Source organism: Terrapene carolina, unplaced genomic scaffold, assembly GCF_002925995.2.
Source record: "Terrapene carolina triunguis isolate 2854851 unplaced genomic scaffold, T_m_triunguis-2.0 Scaffold96, whole genome shotgun sequence".
NCBI lineage: Eukaryota > Metazoa > Chordata > Testudines > Emydidae > Terrapene > Terrapene triunguis.
The window spans coordinates 35,420,834-35,437,163 of NW_020664447.1; the positions used below are offsets into that span (position 1 = coordinate 35,420,834).

General features: G+C 49.7%; 1 protein-coding gene across 1 annotated transcript in view; it reads left to right on the forward strand.

Moving 5' to 3' along the window:
- Positions 1-2,178: 2,178 nt before the first annotated feature.
- PLEKHD1 (pleckstrin homology and coiled-coil domain containing D1) overlaps positions 2,179-16,330 on the forward strand; it is a 49,126-nt gene continuing 34,974 nt past the window's right edge. Inside the window, exon 1 of the mRNA XM_024218837.2 lies at positions 2,179-2,327. Within this exon, the coding sequence (XP_024074605.2) occupies positions 2,179-2,327 (149 nt within the window). The remainder of the gene's footprint in view (positions 2,328-16,330) is intronic.

The following is a 16,330-nucleotide window of genomic DNA, read 5'->3' on the forward strand; positions in this document are numbered from 1 at the left end:
CCCTCCCGCACCCTAACTTCTTCCAAAACCCAACACCTCCCACCCACATCCCGAGCCCCCTCCCACACCCAAACTCCTTCCTGGAGCCTGCACCCTGAACCTCTTCCTGCACCCCAACCCCCTGCCCTAACCCTGAGCCCCCTCCTGCACGCCAAACCCCTTGGCCGCAGCCTGTAGCCCCCACCTGTAGCCCCAACCTCTCATCCCCAGAGCCCGCACCCCCAGCCAGAGCCCTCACCCCCCTCCTGCACCCCAACTCCCTGCCCCAGCCTGGAGCCCCCTCCCACACTCTGAATCCCTAATTTCTGGCCTCACCCAGCTGGAGCCCTCACCCCTTCCCATAGTCCAGCCCTCTGCCCCAACCCGGTGAAAGTGAGTGAGGGTGGGGGAGAGTGAGTGATTGAGGGAGGGGGGCTGGAGTGAGTGAGGGGTGGGGCCTCGGGGAAGGGACAGGGCAAGGGTGTTCGATTTTGTGTGGTTAGAAAGTTGGCAACCCTACTTTCCCTCACTGATACCAATCCTATTTTGAGGGCTGATCTTTCAAACCCTTACTCATCCAAGTAGTCCGTACGTGAGTTGATTTCAGTGGAGCACGGGTAACTAAAGGTGGATGTTTTGGACCCAGTATTCTTATTTATCCTGCATGCAGTATGATTCCAACTGAACTCCTCCCTGTTTTCCTCCCAGACCCCCACTCCAACACAAGCAATCACTTATTTTCAGAACAGCATCCTGAAGAGTTGCTCAGGTCTCAACGTTTCAGGTGCAGTCAACGTAGCAGCCCACCTGAGTGATGTGCTTGCCTGCTCCACAGTGACCCAAAGGTACCCAGCACAGGCAAAGGATGCACAGGAGGCAGGGCCTAGTTTTCAGTGGTCTACACACACCTCATTGTGGGCCTGATCCTGAGGGGGGCTGAGCACTCAAAGCTCCCACTGACTGCAGCTGGAGCGGCATGTTCTTGGCACTGTTCAGGGGCAGGTCTAGAGAGAGATGTAATGTAATGCAACAGAAGGGACTCAACGTAGAGAGAATAGGAACAGCATGTTGGGTTTGCCTACCCCTGTCTAGATCTCACCAGCTTTCACTCTGATTTTACCAGTGCACAAAACTTCTTATTAATATAATACTTCTAACTTCTTGTCTTTATAATTTGTTAGATGCTGCCATCAAAATGTGCTCTCAGCACTGAGCAAGACAAAACCAAGGCAATCCCTCCCCAAAGATCTAACAATGTCAGAGACAGAGAAGGCAGGATGCAGGAACTTGAAACAACATTATTCTGTGGTTTCTTGTGAGCATTGGGGAAGAAGTGTCTCTTGGAGGGACTTTTGCGTGGAGTGGGCGATGGCTGGGGAGCTGTTCCTTGGTGATGGAGTCAGAGGAGATGAATGGAGTGGTGAAGCTCACCTTGGAGCAGCAGAAGGGGTAATGTGTCCCAAGTCCCAGAGCTGGAATTGTCGAGTTGTATAATATATTATTTTATTGCTGGCAATGGCCCTTTAAGGAAGAATGAGACTGGTGTCACGGACAATACCCGTTCAAACCAGAGCGAGCATGTGAACCCTACCCACTGGCTTCCAGACTGGCACAGAAAGGAAACCTCTCCAAATAGATGAGGAAGTCTGATTGGAGCTCACTGATTCACACCCACTCTGCTCACCTTGCCCTACGAGCCAATCAGAAGAACTCATGAACAGGCACAAGACTTTGGGGGCATGTGTCACAGAAACAAGCCTGGCAATTTGCAGACGGTCCCCTCTGACTCCCATCTGGGGCTCCTGAGCATTCAGTGCAATAACCATCCTTACACCCTGGCTCTCACACAGATAATTAGGCTTGCTGCATTATTCTTGAGTGTGCGCGCTCTCGCTCTCTCTCTCTTTCTCCCTCTCTCTATTGCTGGTCTGTGGCTCTATTCAGCCCTCTGACTCATGGGCTGGGACCTTTGCGCTCTCCGTAATGCATCACAAAGTGATACGAAATGAAGACACTTTCATCATCTCTGCATCGGGGGAGAATTATTGCCTGAGCACTGAGCAGTCCTGTTATTGATTTAAACCATAGCCTCAGTCTCTCTGTTGGAGTGGCTGGTGATGTCCTTCTGGGTCGTTGCATTTAATCGGATTCCCTGAGCTGCCAGGCACAGTGGGAGAGTTAGAATAAAATCCGTCTACGATGTTCACTTCAAAATCCAACTCTGTCTCCCCTTCTCCGTCCATGGAACAGGCAGACTCGGATGTCTTGGATATCAGCACCAAAGTGCAGCTGTATGGCGTGCTCTGGAAGAGACCCTTTGGGAGGCAGTCTGCCAAATGGTCCAGGAGGTAAGATGCAGGATTTGACTGTGATGAGGTGCAGTTACTGCGGGACTCCCTGTCTGGTCAGGGGAAAATGCAAAGTTCAAGTGAGGAGGGGAGGGCTAGATAAGCAGCTAGACCCTCTGAGGGGTTGACAAGCTGGGGCAGAGAGGATAAAACTGCAGGTGTTCAATTAGATGGGTTTGGGTGAACCTCTGAAAGAGCCATTGGGTGAGCAGGGAAGGATACAAAGGCAAGTTCCAAGTGGGCAGGGGTTAGATTAGCAATGTGAACCTCTGGGGACAGCTCCCCCATTCTGAGACTGCTGTCCACACAGGGCATCTCAGCCGGTTTCCTTCTAGCTCTGCTTAACCCCTGTGCCATATACATATCACTTCAACATTGGAACTGGTTCCTAATGTTACAGTGTGATAATTGTGTGACAGCAGCTGAGGTTGCTTGTCTACCTTGTTCTGGAGTTGTGAGGCTTGATTCATTAGTGTTTGTAAAGCTCCTTGAGATACTTGGCTAGTGTGTATGTGTACTGCTGCCTTCTGGGGGGGTGGAATCAGAACTGCTTCACTCCGTGTCATAGGTGCTATACTGCTAACAGCAAAAAGAGATTCTCCTTCTGCTTCTGAAGATGGAGAGTACGAGTTGTATCCCCACTGTTGCTATAAAGTTGGCATGGTGTGTTGCATACTGATGATCAGGAAGTTTGTAGGGGGCTATACCTTTGTTACTTATTCTCTGGGTAAAAGTATGTACTTTACTACAGAAGCAGTGGGTGGTTCTTTGTTTAAAGTTGATGTTATTTCAGTGCAAGTTTCACTACATTTAAAAAAAATTTCCGGGGGCCCTCAAACAACAAAAGGTGACTATTTATATATATATTCTCTTCTTATAATACTTCACACTTCTATTGCACCTTCCGTTTAAGGCTCTCAATACGTTACACACTCGAATGGATTAAGCCTTTCAACACCCCAAGGGACAGGGAAATACCATTATCGCTCTGAATTGTGGTCTAACAGTTCAGATCTTGACCTAGCAGTCAGGAGACCTGTATTTCTCTCCTGCTACTGTCAGTGATTTGCTTTGTGGTCTTATGCAAGTGACTTAACCTCTCTGAGGGTATGTCTACACTACGAAATTAGGTCGAATTAATAGAAGCCGGTTTTATAGAAATCGGTTGTATACAGCCGATTGTGTGTGTCCCCACATAAAATGCTCTAAGTGCATTAGTTCGGCGGACCGCGTCCACAGTACTGAGGCTAGCGTCGACTTCCGGCGCATTGCACTATGGGTAGCTATCCCACAGTTCCCACAGTCTCCGCCGCCCATTGGAATTCTGGGTTGAGATCCCAATGCCCGGATGATGCAAAACAGTGCTGCGGGGGGTTCTGGGTACATGTCGTCAGGCCCCTCCCCCTCCGTCACAGCAACGGCAGACAATAGATTCGCGCCTTTTTACCTGGGTTACCTGTGCAGACAACATACCACGGCAAGCATGGAGCCCGCTCAGCTCAGCTCACCGTCACCATATGTCATCTAGGTGCCGGCAGACGTGGGACTGCATTGCTACACAGCAGCAGCAGCTAACTGCCTTTTGGCGGTAGACGATGCAGCATGACTGGTAGCCTTCATTGGCGATCTGGGTGCCGGCAGCCGTGGGGCTGCATTGCACCAGCCCCCTTGCCTTTTGGCAGTAGATGGTTTATTACGACTGGTAACCGTCCTCGTCGGACAGCAGTGGCTGTCGATCATGGGCACCTGGGCAGACAATGATGGTTATCAGTCGTAGTATACTATTTTCTGCAAAGCACCCAGTTTTCTGCTAAGCACCCAGAAGAGGCCGAGGGCGATCTGGGTGCTGGCAGACATGGGGCTGGCAGCCGTGGGGCTGCATTGCACCAGCCCCCTTGCCTTGATGATGATGGTTATCAGATGTACTATGCGTAGGATGGGGCTACATTGCTACACAGCAGCAACCCCTTGCCTTTTGGGCAGTAGATAGTATATTACGACTGGTATTCATCATTGTCATACTGCAGTGGGTATCAGATTGTGCAATAGACCTGAAGGCTAACTGCCAAGCGCCCAGTATTTGCTGCCAAGCACCCAGAAAATGCCAAGGGCTATCAGTCATGCTGCACCGTGGTCTTAAGATGTAAAAAATAGATTTATTCTGTATTCATTTGTTTCCCCTCTCCCTCCTGCTAAACCCAGGCTTTTGAGTTCAATCTTTGGGGGGGGGGGCATTCTGTGTGACAGTTGTTTGTGTTTCTCCCTGATGCAAAGCCACCTTTCTTGATTTTAATTCCCTGTACCTGTACGCCATGTCATCACTCGCCCCTCCCTCCCTCCTTCCCCTGGTCCGTCAGATACTACTTTCGCGCCTTTTTTCAGGCCAGATGCCATAGCTAGCACTGGGATCATGGAGCCCGCTCAGATCACCGCGGCAATTATGAGCACTATGAACACCACGCGCATTGTCCTGGAGTATATGCAGAGCCAGGACATGCCAAAGCAAAACCAGGACCAGGCGAGGAGGAGGAGGAGGCGATTGCAGCGCGGCGACGAGAGTGATGAGGAAATGGACATGGACCTAGACCTCTCACAAGGCACAGGCCCCAGCAATGTGGAAATCATGGTGTTAATGGGGCAGGTTCATGCTGTGGAACGCCGATTCTGGGCCCGGGAAACAAGCACAGACTGGTGGGACCACATCGTGCTGCAGGTGTGGGACGATTCCCAGTGGCTGCGAAACTTTTGCATGCGTAAGGGCACTTTCATGGAACTTTGTGACTTGCTTTCCCCTGCCCTGAAGCGCCAGAATACCAGGATGAGAGCAGACCTCACAGTGGAGAAGCGAGTGGCGATAGCCCTGTGGAAGCTTGCAACGCCAGACAGGTACCGGTCAGTCGGGAATCAATTTGGAGTGGGCAAATCTACTGTGGGGGCTGCTGTGATCCAAGTTGCCAGGGCAATGAGAGACCTGGTGATATCAAGGGTAGTGATTCTGGGAAACGTGCAAGCCATAGTGGATGGCTTTGCTGCAATGGGATTCCCAAACTGTGGTGGGGCGATAGACGGAACCCATATCCCTATCTTGGCACCGGAGCACCAAGCCACCGAGTAAATAAACCGCAAGGGGTACTTTTCAATGCTGCTGCAAGCCCTGGTGGATCACAAGGGACGTTTCACCAACATCAACGTGGGCTGGCCGGGAAGGGTACATGATGCTCGCGTCTTCAGGCAGTCTGCTCTGTTTAGAAAGCTGGAGGAAGGGACTTTCTTCCCGGACCAGAAAATACCCGTTGGGGATGTTGAAATGCCTATCGTGATCCTTGGGGACCCAGCCTACCCCTTAATGCCATGGCTCATGAAGCCGTACACAGGCAGCCTGGACAGGAGTCAGGACCTGTTCAACTACAGGCTGAGCAAGTGCCGAATGGTGGTGGAATGTGCATTTTCGGCGTTTAAAAGCGCGCTGGCGCAGCTTACTGACTCGCTCAGACCTTAGCGAAAAGAATATCCCCATTGTTATTGCTGCTTGCTGTGCGCTCCACAATCTCTGTGAGAGTAAGGGGGAGACATTTATGGCGGGGTGGGAGGTAGAGGCAAATCGCCTGGCCGCTGATTACGCGCAGCCAGACACCAGGGCGGTTAGAGCAGCACAGCATGGCGCTGTGCGCATCAGAGAAGCTTTGAAAACCAGTTTTGTGACTGGCCAGGCTACGGAGTGAAACTTCTGTTTGTTTCTCCTTGATGAACCCTCCGCCCCTCCCCCCCCCGGTTAACTCTACTTCCCTGTAAACCAACCACCCCACCCCACCCTCCCCTACCCTCCCCCCTTCAAGCACCAGTTGCAGAGGCAATAAAGTCATTGTTACTTCACATTCATGCATTCTTTATTAATTCATCACACAACTAGGGGGATAATTGGAAAGGTAGCCCGGGATGGGTGGGGGAGGAGGGAAGGAAAAGGACACACTCCAATTTAAAACTTTAAAACTTATTGCTATGGAAATCATCTAGGGTGGAGTGAGTGGGTGGCCGAAGGCCCCCCCACCGTGTTCTTGGGCGTCTGGGTGAGGAGGCAATGGGACTTGGGGAGGATGGCTGTTGGTTACACAGGGGCTGTAGTGGCGGTCTCTGCTCCTGCTGGCTTTCCTGCAGCTCAACCATACGCTGTAGCATATCAGTTTGATGCTCCAGCAGACGGAGCATGGACTCTTGCTTTCTGTGTGCAAGCTGACGCCACCTCTCATCTTCAGCCCGCAACTTCCTCTGTTCCTCCCGCGATTCAGCCCGCCACCTCTCCTCCTCAGCCCGCGATTCAGCCCGCCACCTCTCCTCTCGCTCATATTGGGCTTTTCGATAATCAGTCATTGACTGCCTCCACGCATTCTGCTGTGCTCTGTCAGCGTGGGAGGCGGTCTGTAGTTCTGTAAACATTTCATCACATGTCCTTCCCTTACGTTTTCGAATATTCACTAGCCTCTGCGAAGGAGAGACATTTGCAGCTGGTGGATGAGAAGGGAGAGGTGGTTAAAAAAGATACATTTTAGAGAACAATGGGTACACTCTTTCACGTTACATTTTGCTGTTCACATTACACAGCAGATGTGCTTTCGTTACAAGGTCGCATTTTTCCTCTTATATGGAGGGCCTGCCTGTTTGGTGTGAGAGATCACTCACGCAGTGCCAGGTCACAGATTTCAGCTTGCAGGCAGCCATGGTAAGACACAGTCTTTTGGCTTTTTTAACCTTCTTAACATGTGGGGATGGTTTCAAAGAGTACTGCTATCATTAACCATACCAAGGACCCGTTGGTTTGGCCATTTAAAATGGGTTTGCAATGTAAAAGGAGGGGCTGCGGTTTCAGGGTTAACATGCAGCACAAACCCAACTAATTCCCCTCCCCCCCACACCCAATTCTCTGGGATGATCACTTCACCCCTCCCCCCACCGCGTGGCTAACAGCGGGGAATATTTCTGTTCAGCAGACCAGGAAGGGGCACCTCTGAATGTCCCCTTAATAAAATTGCCCCATTTCAACCAGGTGACCGTGAATGATATCACTCTCCTGAGGATAACAAAGAGCGATAAGGAATGGATGTTGTCTGCATGCCAGCAAACACCGGGACCATACGCTGCCATGCTTTGTTATGCAATGATTCCAGACTACGTGCTACTGGCCTGGCGTGGTAAAGTGTCCTACCATGGCGGACGGGATAAGGCAGCCCTCCCCAGAAACCTTTTGCAAAGGCTTTGGGAGTACATGAAGGAGAGCTTTTTGGAGATGTCCCTGGAGGATTTCCGCTCCATCCCCATACACGTTAACAGACTTTTCCAGTAGCTGTACTGGCCGCGATTGCCAGGGCAAATTAATCATTAATCATTAAACACACTTGCTTTTAAACCATGTGTAATATTTACAAAGGTACACTCACCAGAGGTCCCCTGTGTGCCCTCAGGGTCTTGGGTGAGTTCGGGGGTTACTGGTTCCAGGTCCAGGGTGATAAACATATCCTGGCTGTTGGGGAAACTGGTTTCTCCGCTTCCTTGCTGCTGTGAGCTATTTACATTATCTTCATGCTCATCTTCCTCGTCCCCAGAACCCGCTTCCCTGTGTCTTTCTCCAGTGAGGGACTCATAGCACACGGTTGGGGTAGTGGTGGCTGCACCCCCTAGAATGGCATGCAGCTCCGCGTAGAAGCGGCATGTTTGCGGCTCAGCCCCAGACCTTCCGTTTGCCTCTCTGGCTTTGTGGTAGGCTTGCCTTAGCTCCTTAATTTTCACGCGGCACTGCTGTGTGTCCCTGTTATGGCCTCTGTCCTTCATGGCCTTGGAGACCTTTTCTAATATTTTGCCATTTCGTTTACTGCTTTGGAGTTCAGCCAGCACTGATTCATCTCCCCATATGGCGAGCAGATCCCGAACCTCCCGTTCTGTCCATGCTGGAGCTCTTTTGCGATCCTGGGACTCCATCACGGTTACCTGTGCTGATGAGCTCTGCGTGGTCACCTGTGCTCTCCACGCTGAGCAAACAGGAAATGAATTTCAAACGTTCGCGGGGCTTTTCCTGTCTACCTGGCCAGTGCATCTGAGTTGAGAGTGCTGTCCAGAGCGGTCACAATGAAGTACTGTGGGATAGCTCCTGGAAGCCAATAACGTCGAATTCCGTCCACACTAACCCAATTCCGACCCCCTAAGGCCGATTTTATCACTAATCCCCTCGTCGGAGGTGGTGTAAAGAAACCGGTTTAAAGGGCCCTTTAAGTCGAAAGAAAGGGCTTCGTCGTGTGAACGTGTCAAGGCTTAATTCGATTTAACGCGGCTAAAGTCGACCTAAACTCGTAGTGTAGACCAGGCCTGAGTTTCAGCTTCCCCTTCTGTAAAAAGGAGATAACAGTTCTTCCCCAGAAAGGGGCTTTGCCACCACCTGTGGAGAGCACTGTAAAAGGCAGAGTTATTTATTTAGTCCTATTTTACAGCTGGGGAAACTGAGGCACACAGTGGTTAAGTCTTTTGCACAAGGCCACACAAGAAGACTGCGACAGAGCCAGCAATAGAATCCAGGTCTCCTGAATCCCGGTTCTGTGCTGTAACTGCAGTCCACCCCATGGAAATATATAGAAATGTTATCAGAAAAATAATTTGACATTGTCAGAGAGGTGGCATCACGTGTCAATGTTGATTTCTCCCCTCCCCCACCCCATTCTTTTGTGTGCAATTTTTTTCTGCAAACTGAGGCATTATTTTCTGGGAGGTGATTTGTGATAAGTAACCGCAGCTTAGTTGACAAACATTTGTTACATGAATTATGTTTCAAAACAAATGTGATTGTGCTACTTAAAGGAGCCAAGGATTGGTGTTTTCCCAGAAAGAGAGAATAACCAAGGGCAAGATCTCCTCCAAGGCAGATTAAAAGGATTCCTTAGCACGCTCATTTCCTCTCAATCAGAATCTCTTGCAACCAAACTATCCAACTCTATCCAACATTTGAGTCATTATTTATTTAACACTGTTCTATTCCTAGAAGTCACCCCCTTCGGCAGAGTTGTAAATATTTTAGTGATAGCAGGTGGCAAAAGGTGGGGGAGACTCTCATGAGACAGCGATGGGATGGGATGGAATGTTTGCTGCAACTGGAACTATCAGGTGCCCTGGGAGAAAAGAAATGGGAAGGGATTTGGGCTGGGAAGGAAAGGAATTGATGGGGTATTCCGAAGTCAGGAGGCTGGGTAAATGGTGAAAGGGAACAAGAGGAAACCAGGAGGCATGAAGAGAATGGGGAGATGCATGAGGATATGTCTTCCTGGCAGTTAGCTTGGGTGATTGTCACCTAGGTCTGAGCACCCAGGTTCGCTTAGCCTGGGGCAAGTGCCCCCATTGCAAAGCCCTACTTGCATTACTGTGTCCTCACATTTCTGTACTTGTCCATGTGTGTCCTTGGGCATAGCCCATGGTTCTTTGCACTGAGATGCTCTAGGAGTCTTTCCAGTCAGTTACATCAACTGCAGGAGAAATTCTGTTCTCTGCAGAGAATTGTGGGAAGGTGTTGGAGGACTGTCAGCACTTGGGTGATTTTTTGCCTACGTCCTCACTGCAAAGTGGGTGGGTTCCATTGAATGAAAGTGAATCCCAGACTTTAACACCCCACTCCACCCAGCCAAGTAAGCTAGCCCAGTCTTAAGGGACTGCCAAACCTGGGTCAGATGGTTTGCTGTGTGGTTGGTAGGGCAGTTGGGGCTAGAACCTGCATACGAGCCTGTACTGACCGTGCAGTGGAGACGTACCCTAGGAAGGAAAGGGAGAAGCCTGGAAGCGAAGCATATGGAAGGCTTGGGGCACAGGAGCAAGAGGTTACAGGGGTCTTGAAAGCAAGGGGTCTGGAAGAAAAGCAGAAATGGAGTGGCACTGGGGTCCTGGAAGACAAAAAGAGTTTGAGCAGGGGAAGGGAAGTCAGAGGGACCGCTGGAAGAAAATGGGACATAAACTTGCTGAGGCTTTCAAGTTCTGCAGCATGTTGAATCTTTCTCAGACTTTCCCATCCCATGTTTCTTTTTGCTGTCTTCCCTCCTGCAAGCCTCTCAGTTTGGATGTGCATTTGCATCAGTGCACATTACAGATGGCAACTCTTTGCAGAGCTCCCAGGGCTTTTAACATGTCACACGTCCGGATTTGCAGAGGGTTGGATTTTAAGATGCTGTGTCACCCGTTTCTGCCTGAAGATGCTAGCTCTTGAAGTTCTCGGTAGAACTAGCATTACTTTCTCATGCACAGAAGGATTTTGCTGTGAAATCAGATCTCTCGCAGTCTTGTGTAAACTGATCATGGTGAGGCTCAAGAAATAATTCACCCACCCCCAGTATAGCAAAACATGGTTGGTCAGGTATGTTAGTTCAGAAGGTAGGGGGACCTGGTGTTTTTCATCTTAATTTAAATGAATGGATATTATTGGCTAATGCTGGAGACAGGTGACTTGATGCACTAGTGGTCTGTTGATTATGGCAAAGCCTTTGTTGTTATGAAATCCTATTATTATTGTTTGTTTATTACTATTATTTGTCTAGTTAGCATTTATACACAGCACTGGTGTGCATTGCACCTTGCATAGAACATGAAGGCCCATTCCCCGCCCTGAGGTGCTTACAACCTAAGTGAAGTATGACATCATGTGATGCAGGGACAAACCAGATCAGGAGACGAGGGAAGAAGGTTTACACAGCTAAAGGTGTGCACCTGCTAGAGCGGCATGCTTCACGTGTTGGTTCCTGCTTATAGGGTTGTGCTAAGGTCATTGCTGGAGAGACTGGCAAGAAAAGTATTTAGAGGAGGGACTCAGGGATGTCTACAGGCTACTTGATCAGGCAGGTCACTCCAGACATGGGCAACAACATTTTACTGATCAGCTTGTTATGAGCTGGGTGAAACTTTGGCTATGTCTACACGACACCACTTACAGCGGCGCAGTTGCCTCTTTGTAGCACTTCTGGTGAAGATGCTCTAAGCTGACACGAGAGAGCTTTCCCATTGGCTCAATATAACTCCACCTCCATGAGACCTCTCCCACCGACATAGCACAGTCTACACACGGGCTTAGGTCGGTATGATTTACATCACACAGGGGTGTGGATTATTCACACTCCTGAGCAACATAAGTCATGCCGAAGTAATTTGTAGCATCCCCATAGCCTTTCTCGGGGACTGAGTTAAAACCCGATTGAGATCGGTAGGTGTGAACTCACCCTTCACTTAGCATCCATTGTAAGCATAAGCCCCACGTAAGGCCATGTCTACACTAGAGACCTTACAGCAGCACAGCTCTACTGCTGCAGCTGCACCGCTGTAAGGTCTCCCGTGTAGCCGCTCTGTGCTGACGGGAGAGAGCTCTCCTGCCGGCATAATTAAACCACCCCAGTGAATGGCGGTAGCTATGTTGGCGGGAGAATATCTCTCAGAGGGGTGGTGTTTTACACCCCTGAGCAACAGAAGTTACACCGACAAAAGTGCTAGACATAGCCTTAGACAATAGCTGTGTGTGCACCTGCCCCGGAGCTATGGGCTGAATATTATTTTCAGTAGGGCTGTGGGTAGGTGGGGAAGAGAGATCTCGCGGACACTGAGGTTAGACAAGAATAGATGCAGAGGCAGTCTGAAGGAGCAGCTTAAAGCATGTGGCTGACTCTGGAAGAAACCTGGGGAGAGGTTTTTGGGTCAGGTTGCAGGCTGAAAACAGTGTTCTTGGTGCTGTGAGCAAAAGGAGCTGTTTCCCACTATTTGATTCCTTTGGAGTTCAGAGACACAGGACTTTGGTGAAATTTGATTTACAAAGAATGTACAGAGAAATACCTGACTGCCACCAACTGCTCCAACTGGAACACCCACCGGGCCCCAACCTTTGACTAGCTGCTCGGGTTAAACAGCGGCAGCCAGCATTTTTACAGCACTTATCACCACGATGGCTGAGTGCCTCACTCACATTTGATTCATCCTTGCAACCCCCTCTGTGAGGCAGGGGAATATTCTCATCAAGCCTATATTGTAGACCAGGAGCTGAGAAACCAAAAGGCGAAGTGACTTGCCCAAGGTCAACCAGGAAATTATATTGCAGCGTAAGGAACAGCCCAGATCTCCTGAGTCCCCTTTGCTGCCACTGGAGTGGAGTGTGTATGTGAATCCGGTGCCGAGCTGGTATGTATGAGGGGGACTATCTAAAGTCCTGCTTCTGCCTCATGTCCTGTTGACTTCAGTGGGGCTCCGTGGGGCTGCAGGGCTCCACCTGCACAGAGCTCCGTGCAGGATCAAGGGTCAGTCATATCCATGTATGGGGATGGACTTGATGATATCAAGCCCAGTCCCACAAGACACTGAGTGTCCTGACTTCCCTTTGAAGTTTAGGTGGAGTTGGTGGCACTCAGCACCTGACAGGATCAGGCCCCTCATTATTACAGTGGTAATAAACTCCTTCATGTTGTGGACCACTCCTTCAGAAGGACCTTCTCATGAACCATCTCCTTTTCCAACCCCAATGCCACACCTTCCTACAGGAAAATGTAATACCTCAGTGGCAAGGAGTTAGGATAAATGCAATGCAATGAGTGCAGGGGCACAGTTACCTATCTCCACCTTGTACCTCTGTATGGTTATCTACTCTCCATACATAAAGGGGTTTACCCTCTTTCCAGCAGTCCTCAATGCCCCAGTCTTCCTAGACAACAGATGCTTTTTGGCTCTGTCCTTCTCAGTGGTTTGCTACCTCTCACTTTGGATCATGGTTGAATTTACAACAAAGAAACAGTTGATTAAGGGAGCCATGAAGCTGCCGCACAGGATGCAAAGAAGAATTAATTTTGTTTGGCGTCTAGTTGGTCTAAACAGTCTCTGGAGGTTTGTTAGAAGAGCTGCATCTAGCAGGAACTGTCACTGCTTGAAGACCAACACAGATTCCATCTTTGTTGCAGAATCAGCTGTGTGGGCCACGTGGAAATATTTTGCAGCTCACCAGCCTTTTATGGACCACACTTTGAGAATCACTGGTCTAATGGGATCTCATGTCTGGTTACTATGATCCTATAATGGGTGAGGACTGATGGGGTTCCTATTTGGTGATTCCACACATGGAATTTGACACACAATTCACCTTTTTGCCACAGAAATGTGTTCAAGCATCCAAGATTTCATTTTTTTAAAATTCTGGTCCTCGTGGTTGTGAAAATAATCTTGAGAACAGGATATGTAGACTGTAGCAGTGTTTTCTTCCTGAGTTTGCAGACTGCCTGAAATAATAGTTTGGAGAGGCGTGAACTGCCCCTAGGCATCTCAATGGGTTATTAACTGTAAAACTTGGCGATTCGGTTTCTACATGGTTAACTATTTCCCTTATCCTGTCACAAACAACCCTCTCCTGGAGGAGAATTTACTATTAAAATAAACTGAAGGGATAGAGACCTGATTTTATTATTAATTTTTCATATTTAATTAAAAACTTCAATTTTAAATGTAAATGAAGATGCCTCAGAGCTCCCAGCCTGCTGCACCAGAGAGCTGCAGAGCCCAGGGACCTTGCCAAAGAAAGTAGGTCTAACTGGCTGCAGCATGCAAGAGGACTTGGGGTTAATAATTAACACATTTTATGTTGGAATGCTGATGATAATAGCCACCTTCCACCTCATCTAGACCCTGTGCAGTTATAGCTAGATACCATAGAGCCAATTTGGGTGGAGGGGAGAGCAGGGTCAAAAAGCAAGTAGGGGGAGACCTTGGTGGTCAGAGCATCTGTCATTTGGAGCAGAGTGTCAGCAAATGTTGGATGCAGGCCAGCTGGAGAAACCAGTTTTCCTAGATGAGTCGCCTTAGTTAGCATTTTATTATGCAGCCCTCCCGTCACTCTCCATATGTACATACTCCACACTGCCCTCTCCACCTCCTGTCTCCGCATCAACTGCGGAAATGCTCTTTCCTGCCCTGGGACTATCAAAGTCAGGGGTTGGAATGGAGCAAACGCAGATCAATGGTAATTAATCCATCTACCAGTATAAGGAGGAATTCAGCTTCTGACCCCCCGAAGAATCTTCATTGACAATACCCGGCTCCATCAAACTAAGTGCTTGTGACTGAATGAGCTGGGGGCATGTGGACCAAATCCTGCAGTGCTGGCTTAGGCTAAACTCCTGTTGAAGTCAATGGGAGCTTTGCCTGTATAAAGACTCCTGGATTTGGCCCTTTGTGTATAGATGAGCGAGAACGGACCTGATTCTCCACTGCTTTGCCCCGATGTAGTCGTTTACACAAGATCAGAACAGTAGCACTTTGCACAGGTGTAAATAACTGCCAAGGGTACAAGTCAGTGGAGAATCAGGCGAAGACTCCTGCAGAGATCAGAGGGCTATAGGGAGAAACAGCAGAGATAAGGGCTGTCTCAGTCTACCAACCTCTCCACATATACTGTGGCAAAGCCCAAGTTATTTCATTTGGTTGCTTGTCTCTGTTACTGATCCAGAGTGGCTGGGGGAGGTCTGGTACTGGAACAAGGCTGACAGCCTGAGTTCATCTGTCATTATTGTGACATCTGTGTGCTGTGCTTCGTATAAGCAATAATCTGAAGTGATATTAGCAGCATCCTCTCCAGCCAGGAGGAGGAGAGATTAATGCCCCAGGCAATGCAACGTCTTTCAGTGGAAAAGAGCTCCCTTGCCAGCAGCCCCCCAAGGGAGAAGCAGAGTCTTGGTTTCCTGACTGGACACTGCTGGTGCTTTTGACCGGTCAAGTCCAAATTGGGTGACTGCTGTGGTACGGAGCAACTTTGGAAAGAAATTTCTGCTGCCTGACTTGTGATTCCCCCTCTTCTCCCTGCAGCTGCTTATTCCTCCCATGATCCCCAACTAGCAGCTCAACCCTTTTCCCTGCCACGGACACTACAACACTAATGCCGATGGTGGGAGTGGAGCCAGAGTGAAATGCACAAGACCTATCACTGCATTGAGGGGCCCATCAATAGGAGAGCAGGGCAGGAGCATGTCCTTTTCATCCCCATCTCCAGCGTTACCTGTATGCTCCCAGCAACCTGATCATCTGCTACCACCTGCTGAGCAACCAGACCCCTCCCAGGACGCCAGGCCTCCAATACCTCCAACAAGTAAATCGATCCTCTGCTGCCTGCTGAAGGTGGCTGAGCAGACCCAGGAAAGAGGCAGGCAGGGTCCCAGGCTAACGCACACAGAGCAATTAGGAGGGAGTACCAAGTCTTGATTGCCCTAGGGAGCTAATACTGCTGAGGTTGCACATGACCTGGCTTTCCAGCAGGATGGCCACTACACGTACTGGCAGCTCAGAAAAAACAGTGGCAGTTTGTGAATATTTATTCACAGGGGACTGAAGGGATTAGAAGTGATACAGAGGCGTTCCCACCTTAAGTTGCCTGTCTGACTCCTGCCTAGGGCTCTGATCCTGCAGGTGGTAGCACGTGGGCAGCCTGCTGTGTCCATCTGGAGCCCATTGCAAGAGATGGGGCTCTGTGTAGGGGCAGCAGCCCACTGTGCTCTAACTATTGCAGGATCGAGGCCTAAGCTGGCAGGGCCTGCAAGCTGTTACCCTCTCACAGCTGTTTGGTGACCTACCAGGAACAAAATTGAGAGCGGGAGGGTCTCAATCCAACTCCCAGTGGACAAATGTGAGCTCCCCATCCAAAACCCACCACCACTGACTGGCACCGTGTTGGCCATTTCAGCAGAGGTCAAGGTTGTTAATGGGCCTTGGAGAGTGAACTCCCCTCTCCTCATTGGACGTGGTCCCTCCAGCTCAGGAGTCAGGTTTGAGCTGAAGCGGGGTTGAGAAGTTGCTGCTGTTCCTGTAGCTGCTCTGTGAATAAACAGAAGCCATCAGTCTTCAGACTGCTACAGCTGGCTGCTACAGCTGGCTCCCCGCCCTGGAGGGAGAGAAAAAAATGTTAGGCAAAAGCCCCCACCTCCCAGTGTGTATTTAAGTGATCTGTACACCTGTTCCCCATCACATGGCCT